At 35.4% G+C, this 14,903-nt stretch overlaps 1 protein-coding gene across 2 annotated transcripts; it reads left to right on the top strand.

The window, feature by feature from the left end:
* The first annotated feature begins 11,770 nt into the window (after window positions 1-11,770).
* On the top strand, window positions 11,771-14,501 carry LOC117159199 (uncharacterized). Of its 2 annotated transcripts, XM_033338816.2 has the most exons (3): window positions 11,771-11,879; window positions 13,420-13,516; window positions 14,207-14,501. In XM_033338816.2, exons 1-3 carry the CDS (start codon window positions 11,865-11,867, stop codon window positions 14,449-14,451), a joined length of 357 nt encoding a protein of 118 aa, XP_033194707.1. In that variant the 5' UTR covers window positions 11,771-11,864; the 3' UTR covers window positions 14,452-14,501. The 2 variants fall into 2 exon arrangements, with proteins under 2 accessions (XP_033194707.1, XP_076478205.1); XM_076622090.1 differs by lacking the exon at window positions 11,771-11,879 and having other exon boundaries at window positions 13,323-13,516.
* Window positions 14,502-14,903: the final 402 nt, after the last annotated feature.

Raw genomic sequence — 14,903 nt, 5'->3', positions numbered from 1 at the left:
TAAACAACATAATATAGACACAGTTTCTGTTATATTTGATAATATTTTATTAATGAACTCTTGAATAAAAATTCTGAGATTAAATTAAGTAATCTCTTGCAATAATATTTAACAATATTCAAGTTGAAATACATTAAAAATATGTAATATAATAATCGGAGATATGAATCCTCCATTTCTATTATATTTCATGGATCTTTCACGACACATAGGAAATACGAAACCATTCTATTGTCCAAACTTCCTGTCGACTTATCCATTACGATAGCGTTAACGCGGCTTAAGCTGCGGCTGACTATCCACAGTCAAGAGCACCGAGCGTTTTGCTTAGCTCACTCGTGTGTAAATCGTTTGTTTCGCTTGCCAAGTTTCTGGCGAGGCAATTACACTGAGCCTTTCCGCGTCGAGCCGCGAAGCGTGTCGCCCGAGCCACAGTTTTCTTCGCATCGCTACCTCCGGATGAAACATTATCGAGAGCCGCTAATTCTAGAAACGCTGCCGAAGCTAGAATCAAAGATCCACTCCTTTCCCATGGCTCGTGGGTTCCACCGAATCATCTTCAATCTTTATTATTAAAGGAGCGAATCAAAATAAACAAATTGAAATTTCCATATTTCGTATAATTTTCATAGCAAAAATCTAATTGTATTTTTGTAACGTTACAGAATATCTTAAAACGTTACAAATTCTTTTTGTTTGCTAGAATGAGAACAAGATTCGGATATTAAAATTTGATGGTCGTAGCAAGATTACAAAATCCCTGTCAATCTTTGCCTTCTACGGAGGAAGCCAAACATATGTCAAGATATACATCGTATTGCTGTGAATCTAGCGTCTGACTGATAGAATGCATTCTTATCTAAAAAAATTGGAAAATTTAACATTGTTCTCTATATGAGCCCCTTAATTACTAATATAACTCTATAAATTTCAGAATTAAATCCTTGGGATTTGAATCTCAAAGAATGATCTGTAACCTCCAAAGATGAATAAATACATCAACGTTGACGTTCGATGGAGTTCAAGATTTCGCGTAATAATCGCTGGGAACAATTTATTCAACGGTTCTACGGATATCAATCACTGAATTAAAAGATTATTACATAGAGTACCAATTAAACAAGCAGCAAATGAGGCTGTCCCATTAAACGAATACTATTGCGTGATGGATAATTACGTTTTCTCATGTACCGTTTTAAGATTGCAGTTATTATATTGAAACTGAGGAGTAACGGGAAATATGTCTTTAGCACGACGATCTTCTAACACGAAGAAACGAAACATCTGAATGCAATTTATTATATATATAGTTATACAATGATTTGTAAAAACATTTCAAACAAATAGAACTCTTAGAAAGAAATCTCTAATTTTATATATTTTATATATTGTATAACTATATATATTTGCATTATGCAATATTGCATGCATTATATATATAGTTATACAATTTCAAACAAGAAATTTCAAACAAATAGAATTCTCAGAAAGGAATTTCTAACTAATTTTCATAATTCTTCTCGTTCTTTGCAGTTTGATCTCAGCTTCGAAAGTCTCTGAAAAAGTGAAATAAAGCGTATCGTGTGATCGAGGTAGAAGGAGCAAGAATTTAGAACAAATTAGCGAATCCGCAGAAAGTGGTTCAGTAAAAAGCGTTGATGCAATTAATGCGTCGTGCGCGAGCTAGACTGCTCACGGATTTCTTTATTCCCTTTCCAATGAAACGATCCACCGAGGGGCTCAATCGAGAGTGACAGAACCGTTCTGTGTTCGGCACTGCACGGTCCCGTGAACAACGACACTTCAGACCCTACTGCTGCCTTTCCGATCCACTGGAAAATATAAATTAGGCCACGCGGACCGTGCCGCGTGCAGTTCGATGCAAGCTTTCAATCGAAAATGATTGGAAACCTATTGGTTTCGCGCCAATTCGAATCGTATCGATCATAATTTGTTCGTGCACCTTGCGGCCGAATAACTATAAAGTTTTTGGTGGCGCATTTTCGAAACGATCACAATTTATTCGCGCATCTTTGAATTAAATCGATTTCAATTTATTCGCGCGTTTACAAATCGAATTTAATGTCATTTGTTCGCGTATCTTTGAATCGTAACTTATTTGTGCAATCAATCGAATAATCCTCATTTGCTTACGTTGAAATTTTTTATGAAAATAGTGAGCCTTGCGTTGTTGCGTGCTTTGTAAAAATTCGTAAGAGCCATTCGTACACAAAATGCGTGTTTCGATTACTTCTTCCTTTAGAAACTTGTAAACCTACCCTGTTACAAGATAATTCGTTTTATTTATCGTGTCACGGGGATATTGTTCAAATTTGTCTGACTGCAGTAAAGTGATACTGACTATAATAGTTGTCTGACTGAAATAAAGTGATGTTAAACTTCTCAAACGACAATTCCATGTTCCACTTGTTATGGTATTGTGCATAGACAAGGATTACGAAAATTGACTGACTTATCTTTGCTCAAGTGCAATGGCAAGCTCACAATAGCGCAATGAATCAAGTGTTGTTAATGCTGTTACTGGTGTCGGTTTTCGGGTCTCAAGGGAAATCAGTGTCGGATATTTCACATGGTTCAGGAAAATTTACCAAGGGGTCTCCCACAAATGACATCCAGCCACAACCCAACATCTCTAAAGAAGAATTCTTCTTCGCAGAATCATCAACAACTGAGCAAATCTCAACCACTGTTTCTCAAGAAGAAAATCAGAGAGAATCAGATCAAGAATTGTCTGACACCAGTGTATACAACAGAGTCCAGAATCCAACGGACGATGAATCTTCTATAGATGATTCTTCTTCCGAAGAAGAAGAGCCTGATGGACCAGCTGATCACGCGATTCCTTATTCAGAGCACGAAGAACCGAGAAACGTTCCAACAAAACCGAAATACACTGCTCCAGGTGAATGGGCCAAGCCACCAAAGGACAAAAAAGTTCACTTAGAATTTGTACCAACGAAACTGTACGCTCAAGTGAGAAAAACTCATACATTGAGGAAGCTGCCTCGAAAGAAAGCTATAGAGAACGCGGAATCTGAAGAGGAGAAGGAAAACGCAGCAAGATTAAGGGCAGTGGTGAAGAATACTAAAGTGAACACGGTTTATACGGAAGAAGGCTACGAAGATTCTGCGTATGATCATGCTGGACATATCAGAGACGCTGATTTTCACGAAGGTTACGCCAGGAAGTTGCACGATCATTTAGATCTTAAGAAAAAATCTGAAGACGATGATTATGATGATAATCACGAGAAAGAAGAGAACGAGACAAAGGATAAAAACTATAAGAAGATTAAACCAGAGGAGTTCAAGGAGTTTGATGAAGATGATAGTGCTCCTCCTAAAACGAGTGCAACGAGCAAAATCAGTGATAATGTTTTAGTAAATCCAAAATTAGTTGCTGAAAAGGGAATAGAGAAGCTGCAGGAGGATTTGGAAAGAGAAGCTGAAGAAATGGAGAAAGGGATTGAGATAAGTAAACTGGAGAAAGTTCAGACAACCACTGATATGGAAACCTCAGCTGGATCAAGGGAACGTGATAATTATGACAGAATGAAGGAAAGAAGAAAGAAAACGGATAAAAAACGAAGAAAATTGTCATCGTCTGAAAATGTTGAGAATTCTACTGCAGCGTCGATGCATGAGAATATAATTTCTATGGATCGTACAACGGATACTACGAGTGTCATAAAAGATTTGGAAAATTGGTCTCAGAATTCTTCAGGGTTACATAAATACAAAGTCGATAGTAAATCTTCGCCTAACGTCGATATAATTGATTTTACACGCACTGAGGAGAATCCAACGACTGTTAGCTACGGTCAACTCTTCTGGGATTATTTTAAAACAAGGCAGGATCAATTGACAACCACAGAATTTCCATTGATATCGGAATCAACGACTTTGAATCAGAATCTCGCACAACCTCCCTATATTAGAAATTTGAATAATTTTGTACCTTATTCTGTTTACGAAGAACCTACGACCATATTTCCAATCTTGGAACCTGAGATCTTAGGTGTTCAGGAAATAACATCTGGCCATAGTTCTGTGGATTCAGCATATTTAAAAAATAATGGGCAGAGTAGTGAATTGCTACCTGTGGATAGCGCAAGTATGGACGAACTGTGGCAATCGATTAATTCCGATGAACAATTAAAAATGGAACCACCTTCCTTTTTAGAATCTCATAGTGATAAGATACTTATGAATGATCAAGAAATTTCATTATTGAATTCCCAAAAGATTTTAAACAGTAACGAAGAATCTAACCAAAACTTTGACAGTTCTCTTTTCAATCCAACGTTAAGTTCGGTGAGCAATCGCAAACCACGTTACAAAATTACAATTAGAAACAAATCAAAAGAACCTCAAAAACCCTTGAATCTTAACATTCAATCTTCAAATCAGGAATTATCGACATCGAGTATCATAAACCAACAACTGACCGATATGACGACTACGAAGAAACCTGTCTCAATAAATGAAAATTACATGAAAGTTTTGATGCACGTGAAGAACGAAAAAAACCTGAAAAATGTTCAACACCAGCATCCAAACAGTCTGTATCGAAATCCTCAACATCCAAACAGTTTACAACCTAACAATCTTTTTCTGTCTAACACTGAAAATAATCTACAAGACTTAACTATACTGAGACCCCCACTTCCTCAAAAAACACCAGATTATTATTATTACAACGTTGTTCCGCGAAGTAAACCGGAGATCGACACCACGCTGTCTGACTGGAGCTCGATTCCGGTTTCTCAACAACGTCGTCAGGTATACAAAAATCCTAGAATGTATCGGATTTATTTCGATTTACCACAGATGCAACGACATCCTCTAAATCGCAAGAGAAACACGAAGTCAGGGTCTGATTTGATTCGAGGCGCTCCGCCGCCGCAGAAGGATTTAATCTGGCACAATGAACCGATAGATTACGTAAATCGTGGCGGAAACGGGTCGAAGCAGGGCAGAAACGTTCTGAGACCGTTTCGTCAGGCGTCGAATCTCGACGGGGTTCGTGGAATTCGTGCAAAAAGGCGTAAAAGAAGATTTGTCGGAGTTGATGACGAAAGCGATATCGTGAAAGGCTCGATAGTAAACAATGGCACGTCGAATCGAGGTGAAATAGAACGAGCAGCGAAAAATCCATCGATCGAGAGAAATTGCTCGCAGAAAGTGACACGCGACCTGGAAGTGGGGCTCGTTCTGGATACGTCGCAGGCAAAACAGTTTGAGGAGAAGAAATCGAGACATTGTGGGAAGGATTGGGGAGAAGAGTCGCGTGTCGTGGAAAGAGAAAGCATAGATGTGAATGGGTATAATGGGAGGAATGGGTGTATTAAAAGCAATTTGAGGGCGCCGAGGTATGACGATGGAAAGAAAGAGGAGGGAAATGTGATTTATTTGGTCAGGAAGGAGAGGGACGTTGAAAAAAAAGATTTTAAAGCGAGGGATGAATTAAAAGAACGTGAAGAATTATTGGATGAAACATCTAAAGTGTCCGGAAGAAAGAAACGAGAATTAAATCTGATTGATTTAGTAAGAAAGAGAAAGGACGTTAAAAAGGATGACTCTAACATGGCGAAAGAATTAAAACAACGTATAGAATTATTAAATAAAACATTTCAGGTGACTGATGGGCAGAAAGAAGAAAAAGTGATCGATTCAGTGGAAGAAAAGAAAGATGTTCATGAAGAGGTTTCTAAAATAAAGGACGAGTTAAAAGTGCATGCAAAATTATTAGACGAGGCACCAACGATAACTGAGGATGTCATAAACCAGGAAATAAACAGTCGTTTTAACGAAGAAACGAATGAAAGTAAGGAAGATAACGATAAAGAAATTAACAAAGGGAAAGATGACGAAAACGAAGAACATATTGACATTGATGTCGAAGTTCCAGAGTTCGATTACGTGGAAGAACTAACCGAGGAAGATCATGCTGATGAAAGTACTGCTACCACAGAAGCTACCATAAATATAGAAAAATATCCATTTTACAATAACGAAAAGATGCCAACTCCATCTGCTTTAAAATACGCGGTAGATCCTAAGAGATTACCTACGAAAACATACGGAGCCATGGACTTTTACAATTCGAGGGATGCTTATATGCAATGTGACGAGGTGGAGCCTAATTTAAAGGTATTACCAGAGAAAGAAGAACCAGTAGGAAATAAAGATCCGGAGGGGAATCTTCCTCGTCTTAAAGGATTAGGAGACAAGCTCGACTGTTTCAAGGCTAAATACTTTGACGAAGATCCATTCGATAATCCCTTATTTCTAGAGAAACAAGTGGAAGATCCAGTTCCTCCAGCTGAAATAAATGGCAAGCAGTTCGTTTCGAGAATCATGATGTTCCCTAAAGAAGAGGATGATCACGTGATACAGAAATCTTCTAGGAGGCCAGAGAATTATCGACAACTTCGAAAACACATTTCCAATCCCATCGTAGCTCAGAAAACAAGGCGAATTCGATATAAAATTTATCCAAGAACGACGCCAAGAACAAGAAGAAGACCTGAGAGTTATAGAGTTCAAAGTTCACGGACTAAGTATACGAAAAATTCTAAAAGGCCACAGAAAATTGAGAGACGTCCTGTCACATCTGCCAGTGAAATATCCTCGATAAAGCTTTCAGATAGTATACCATATCAGAGTCAGGTTTATGAGGACGTTATGGGTACCATAAAGAATTTAGCGAATTCTTATCAGGTTCGTGAGACGACAACGATTCCAGCTTCAGACGAAATTACTTTAATGGATGATACAGTGGATGATGTTAAAACGAATTCTAGTACAAATTCGACGAGTTACAGGAAAAGAGAGAAAGAGAAGAATAGTGTGTCGATAGATATCATGGATCGTCCGAGTGATATGAGAATTAATATTAAAGGACCGATGCCTAAGTATCAGAATAGGTACAGACAAAGTGTGTACAAGAGAATTAGAGTTCCACAGAAAAGTCGATTAAGGGTTCAGCCGGTACAGAAACCTGTAATTGGGATTAGAACTGTGAAACGTCGTCGAAAAGTCCGCATTTATAAACGGGATCTGAAGGATGACTTGAACTCTAGTCGTGAAAGAAAATTATTAGTTGCTTCCATTGAATTGGGCTCACAGTCGGCGGAAAAGAAAGAAGACAAAATAGGAAATAGGTTCTTGAAGTGGAAGGAAAATGATTATCAACTAAGAAACTTGGAAAATTCGACGATTGAGGACGACAAAGATTCTTCTACTCAAGAAAATTCAATGACTTCCACCAAACTTCCAAAAACGATCGATACAAAGAGAAAATCGAAGATTCTGAATAGTGTAACGATTAATTCTTCGAATAATAAAGACGATCACGAAGAGGAAGAATCTCAAAAAGTTGTGTACACGATTAAAGACAGGATAAGGTACTCGAAACCAAAAGGTGATCTTTGGAATGTTGGCAAATTTGTGAATAAAACTATGGTGGAAGAAGACAAGAGACGAAACGAGCCAAGGTATAATTATATTAGAAGAAAGAACCCTTCAAACCAAACATTAACCACTACAGAGAGTTCTTTGTTGGACTTGACTAATAAAATTAATTGGACAGAAACTGTGACGACCACAGATAAAGTCAATGAACTCGACAGTCAAGAAATTGTGAAAGAAAACCGCAACGTAGAATATATGAGCAATAATACCAAAGACGATTACCAGAACAAATCTGAAAATTTTACTAATTTTAAATATGATCTAATTAACCAGTCAAATGAAGAAGGTGTAAATAAAACAGGAAGTGGTTATGCAGTTTATGAAAGTGTGAACGAAGGTGAAGTAACAACAACCACACAGAAGCCACAATTGTCGACTTCTACTGAATTCTTTAACTTGGAAAGCTTCCTGGATACCGATCCTCCAAAATATGGAGAATTATCAAACGAAGACTTCGAGAAATCATTTTCATTGAATACTACTAATAGTTCTGATGAGAATAACAAAACTTCAGACTCTACGAATTTCAATGAAACACAGAAGGGAAACGAACATGAAAAGGAAAAGGATGAAGATACTTCGAAACCGTTTCATCAATCATATTTTTCCAATGAAGAATCTTCGGAGAAAGCACAGACAGAGACGAAAGTTCAGTCAAGCACAGAATCTTCCGAAGAAAGCAGCGTCGCATCGAAAGAAAGCGAATCAGAGGAAGATCGAACGTCTTTCTCATATACTTCTAGGCCATCTTCTCCAGCAGAGAACTATGAAGATGAAAAATATTCGCAGCTTGGTCCACGTATAAACAAACCAGCCTTCTACCATCCTCCATTTTTCAATTACAAAAGATTCCATCCAAAGGAAAACTCCGAAGAAACGCAAGAAAGCAACGAAGAGAAAGAAGAATATGTTTTTCCGTGGTATAAAGACAAAGAAGACCGACGGAAACGGAGACGTAGTCGATATCGCGATAAAATGAATTACGAATACGAATATCCATGGGAAAGAAGAGAACGTTTAGCACGAGAAGATAGAAAAAGAGAGGCAGAGAAGCGTAAAGGCTTGCTAAGAAAATTCAATGATGAGGAGGAAGAAGCAGAGGAAGCCTCTGCTACGAAATATCGAACGAATACTTATCCACGTGGAAGATACCGATTTTGGGGTCGAATAGATACTGACACTTCAGAAGATAGAACTTCAGATAATATAGAAAGTAGCAGCGAGTATAGACCAATAATGAGGTATAGCAGCAGATATAATTCGAGAAATATTAAGCTACCTCTGGACAAACAATTGACGAATATCAAATCGAGAAATATAGAAGAAATTAGTAGATCGATCAAGAAGACTTTGGAAGACAATTCAGAGGAGATGGGAACGTTGGAAGAAACGAAGAATGATTCGTCACAGGAAAAGAAACTCGAAGAAAAAGAATCTGTGACTTCTTATAAATCTAGAGGTATTTCCCGAGGAATGATTGTTCCTGAAGATGTGACATTAGTCCCAAGCAGGAAAACAAGAAATAGAGAAAAATCGATAGATAATAGTTCTATGGATACCTTGTTTGAAAGTAGAAACTCGAGCGAGTTGGTGAAGAATACTTTAGACAATTCCGAGCCTCGAATAACCGTGGTCGAGAGTCCTCGAGAAATTGAGAATTCCACGAAGCAGACAAGCAAGAAAAGACGAAGGCCATCGAAGAACGCTATTTCTACAATGGAAACTGTGACAAAATCTGCCACTGAAGCTAATCGAGCTCGTCGAAGACAGAAACCTTCTTCTACCACGGTTGCCACGGTCGAATCTACTTCTTTAGTTGCAACAACGACGTCAGCTTCTAAAATTGCTCGAAGGAGAAATCAGAAGAGTAAAGATTCGAAGAAGAATTACATTTCTAACGTCCTGAATAAATCTGTCAACGAAGCTAGCAACGAGACAGATACTTCGAGTAAAACTGGTACAGCGGAGCAGCATTCCAGAAGCAGAAAGAAGAATCAAACGAATGAATTAGTGAACGAATCGGCAAAAAACGACAGAAATCAAGAACTATCTGTAAAAGGTTCTATAAAACAGGAGCATCTAGAGAAGGTGAACGATGGTCGAGGAAAGAATCAAGGGAACGAAACTATGGAGGAAAGATTGGTTGACGTGAATCAGAATAAGGAAGCAGAGGAATCGAAGAGAATATTTCTTCCTGTCAAGAGTGATGAAAGGTTCGATTTCAAGGACGCTAGGATAGAAACCTTGAGTGACTTTGATAAAACTCATAATGATTACGAGATTGGAAGCATATTGAAGACAGATGCGAATTTTATACCTCAGAACAGAGCTCTTCAATTGACCGAACAAAGTTCCAGGGAAATTATTTCTACTGTTTCTTGGATATCGGAGAATTATGATTTTTAAGAATGCTTATTTTTTATTTGTATTTTATACCAGTACTTTAAGGTCTTTTTAGTAGAGTCCAGAGAAAAGAAGGAAAAATTGAAAATCGTGCTGTTGCTGAGCTAATTGGGAAAGACTTATGTAGACGAGTAGAAATTGTTTGGAAAGGATGTTAATGACACGTTAAGATGATGTTACTCTCATTAGAGATTACCATTAGAGTTTCCTTTCATTAACCTGACATATTGAGAGAGTTTTGTGTGATACGGTATTTTAGAAAGGCGAAACGAATTTGAGTTATTTTAGTGATTATGAGTCACTTATGAAACAATTTGTTTTAGACTAGTTTTTGAGGGCAAGTTGGTAAAAAGTATATCACGTTTACCTGTGCAATGTTTTCAGACTTAAATAACTTGTGGAAAGGAAATAATTATAATGCTGGAAGGATGGAGATCGAACGGTCATATTCATTGGGTGTAAAGCAAGAGGCGAGTAAAAGAGATAGCGCAAAGAAAATGTGAAGAAAGAAATCAGGATGGAACGTTTTAACAAATCTTTGCAAACTATTTTCTGTAATAAATCGAAATTATTCTAACTAACATTTAAACAAATTTGTTACAATTATAATGACATTAATTCTATAAATCTTTTACTAAACGAATAAAGTTACATATTTGATATCGTTAGTTCTTTACCTATTACATGTACATTGTACATAAATCAGACTATTTGAATAAAAATGAACGTTGCACAAAAAACAAGAAAGTCCTTAAAGAATCCTTAAAAAAGTTTTTAAAAAAATTACTAAAATATTTTCACTTAATTAAAAAAATTCCATAAAAGATCTTAAGAAAATTCATAAAACATCCTTAAAGAAACCTTAAAAAATTCTTGAAAAATCTTCATAAACAATCTTTAACGAATTTCTAGCGTTTTACTAACATGTTAATTATTTCTTTCTACAATTGATTATAATCTAAATTGTTGCGCTCATTACGTAACATCAATCCTTGTTCTAAAGTGGATATCCTTGATCCAATTCAGTACAATAGAACGTCACAATTTCTCCATGGAATTTAGTAAGTAACTTCTGAATCATTCTTCCGTTTATCGTACTGCAGACGTGATGAATGATTCGTCGATGAAGAATGATGTACTTGCACTTAACGATTATTATGCAGTTTAGAATAATGATCCATGCTATTATATTAATTACTCGATGCTTAGAAAATAATCGTCTTATTAAATCAAATGCACCTATGAACTTCATGGTCTGAATATCGTTATGGCTAAGAAACTATGTAGGCAAAGTAATTAGTTACTAGTAATTAATGCGTGAAACAGAAGTATCTTATACAATAACTGATCGTATGAAGATTAATCAAAATAGCCTTTAGTATTCAATTAACGAGATCTTTAGCTATATTTAGATATCTATTTCGATACTTATTTGTTGTAATACAATTTTCAATTTCTTCAGTCAGGAAAGTGGAAATATTTAGTACAATAACTGAGTGTATAAAGATTAATATAAATACATCTATTCTTTAGTATTTAATTAATCAAATTTGATAGTGAAATTATATTTGCTGGACGATTGTAATACCTATGAGGCAACAAAATTTTCAATTTTCAATTTGTTTAGTGAGCAACGTGCAATGAACAACTTTCAAATATTTCCCAATCGGAATCAGATTTTCCCTGATAAAAATACGAATTACAGAGTATTTACCTTATTCTGTTGGCACGACCGACGTGAGTGGTAGCTGGACGTTCACCAAGGTTAAGGTGGACGATATCCTCCATTTAGGTACGTACTGCATTCTAATAAAATCCTGTATCGATGAATAACACTCGATACTGAAAGGGAATACAAGCCTTTGATTGGCCAACTGCGAGACCGAGCCCCGTATATAATTCGATCTTTAGTTTCGTGCTTTAGTTTCCTTCTTGTCTTGCAAAGTGACTACCAAAAGGTCAATATGATTCCTTTGAAGGTATGTCGTCGCACTTGTGCTCGTTTTACATAAGAATAAATAAGAAAGCACTTCGTAATCATCTAAAAATGGGATCTTAAATGAGTGATGTTCCTTAACAGTATAGTTATTACATTTATTTCTAAATGACGACTTTTATACATATATGAGAATATATAAATATTAATTTCCTTAGTGAAGTGCGATAAAGTGTTATTATAATAGTGTTTTTGACAGAAAAGAGTTAAACGATATAAAAGATTTAAAATAATGAAAATTATCTAAACGCAATGATTGTTCGTTAAAATTTTCGTTTTTCTTCCAAATTTCAAATATTAAATGTTACAATTTAATTTCTAATAATCTTTAGATACGTTCGTGTATACTAATCATTTACAAAATATTGAATTAATAAAAGCAAAAGGAAGCGATAAAACATTTCGGTAAACATATGCTTTGATAATGTCAAATCGGTGTTCCTCACGTGATAATTAAATCGGGTTTTATAAGCGTTCGAACTAGAACGAAAAAGAGAAAATAGTCACAGCAACATGACTCGCGTGACTAACGTAAGAGAGGTGATTGTGTTCTCCAAGGTCCATATGTTTCACAGTAATGCTAATTCTAAAAACATGTTTAATGAACTTTGCAAATCGAACCGTTTTGAAGTGAATTTAAACGAAATAATTATTTAAACCAAATTTCGTGGCTGTGTAATTTATATCTGCTTTCCATTATTTGTTAGATTTTAATAGTTGAAATATAATCACTGCCTTACGCGAATTCTCTCGTTTACAGTGTTCTCTAATAACGAAATTAGTGGAAACGAAATCCCGGCCTTGGATTGACTAACAGTAACCTTACGCCGAGCCTATAATTCAATCTTCAAGTTTGTACTCGAGTTTCGTTCTTGTTTTACGATTCGACAAACAGAAAACACGACTACGTGTGCTGAAATAAAAGTAAACTTAAACGATGCATCCAAATGAAACTGTGTATTTTAGCTGCATATATATGTTCCTGCTTTTTCTCTTTCTTTCTTTTTTTTAACAAAAATAAAATCACAGGAGAAAGCGAAAACGTTTAACATCTAACAGTTAATATTTCAAACATGTTTGTTTAACGTTTTGCGAGATTTCTATATTCGAGTAACGATAAGACACTTTGCTTTTTACGGTATAATTAATTTATATTACCAGATAAAAACTAACATGCAAATAATATCATACTTTCTATCGATGACTGTCGTTTACTGCCATTACCTAAGTTTGCTATCGCGAAATTAAATTCGAGGATAATAGGCTTACCTCGTTAATAATTTCTTAATTGAGAATCTGATATACCTGATTAAATTCTGTTATATCGACGAACTGAATATTGTTTTAATAATATGGGAAGATAATTTCTTTGTCTTCAGTATCTGATTGAAAGCACATATAAAAGAGCGATAAAGTACGTTCAGCTTCAAAAATTACATTGATTTAGCCAGCAGAAACAACTAGGATTTTCCCATTTCATTTTAGCGTCTGCTTATAAAATGGCAATAATTAATTGTTTACAGATCATTCTACTGTTAACTATGGTTGGTTTGCTGAACTTATCGACAGTTGCGCCGGACAGCGCAGGAATCGTAGAGATGGTGAACGGATTGGCGTATGGTAAGTCAGTCTTCTTACTTTCCTTTTACATTACATAATATCAAGAAATTTCCTTAACTTTCGTTTCTCTGCGAGTAATTTGTAATTTTGCTATTTCTATGTGTGCATTATTGTTATAACTAACTTCAAATTTGATAAAAGTAATCAAACGTGTTTTCACATTCGATTGAATCACGACAGAGGACGACACTGCGTTTCGAGAACATTTCGCTCGAATTCCTTTCACTTTTATTATAAACAGTTTATCTTCTGAGAATCAGAGTAGAAGACCACAAATTCCATCATACTAAGCAAGGTTATAAAAACAGGATATAAAAATATTGGACCTGATTATACATTTTTATTGCGTGTGATTTAGAAATCGTAGAGATTTCAATGCGCCGAGTGGAGATTTCAACACTTGCGTAGGCGATATCGACTGCTTCATGTTATATCGCTCGGAACGTATAAGATTTAAGTCAATATAAAAATGAAACTAAATTAAATATAAAGTTAGTTAGTATAATTGCTACTTCAAGGATAAAAATATTGTTTAATTTATTAAAAAATTATACGATAAAGTATAATTAATATTATCATTTTAATTAAACTTTTTATCCAATTTTAATTCGATTCACTTATTAGAACTACGATGTTTACTTACGAATTGTTATTTTCCATTATTTACTAATTATTATTATTTTATTCTAGGAGGCATTCCCTACGGAAGCGTAACTGGAATGCTGGCAAAGTATCCAGGATTCATGAGACAACAATTTAATTCCATTCAGGCTCAGCAATTAAATGGATTCGGAAATGTACAACCGGTAGTTGTCAATCCAAATTTTAGGGCAACGAGACTGGTAGGCGTGCATCCGCAACCTGTACAAGTTTACAATGCTCGTGGTGTCGTTGCTCCTGGCGTTGTTGGCACGATCAGTCACATAGGATATTGAATTCCATTAGTTATAAAAAATTTCTAATAAAAAGTACAAAAGCTTTAAAATTTTCATTATACATTCCAAAAACTTCATTATATTTATTGTCACGTATGATTGTATGTATGTGTATTTAAAAATCATAGTTAAATGAAACTTTTTTAGGTAGTGTCATTAAAGATATGAGAAATCGCTAGAATACTTTTATTCCTCTTTAGCAACTTGCTTCTTAAAAGTATATGTAAGGTAAGTATCCCTTCAATTATATGCTCTCAATCACTATGTAGCAAATGAAAAAGATTGATGGTGATATGACAAGTATATAATTCGGATGTGATCGACAACTTTCTATCTTGTGAATCAGTATTTCCGTAGCGTATACTGTAATTCTATTCCAAAATATTACTTTAAATTAGTTCCTTCCTGATTATACAATAAACTATATTATTACTCAATCTAAATAATAAATT

This window comes from Bombus vancouverensis, chromosome 10 (genome assembly GCF_051014615.1).
Source record: "Bombus vancouverensis nearcticus chromosome 10, iyBomVanc1_principal, whole genome shotgun sequence".
Classification (NCBI taxonomy): domain Eukaryota; kingdom Metazoa; phylum Arthropoda; class Insecta; order Hymenoptera; family Apidae; genus Bombus; species Bombus vancouverensis.
The sequence above is the reverse complement of the archived record's forward strand: the minus strand, read 5'-3'. Positions and strand labels throughout refer to the sequence as shown.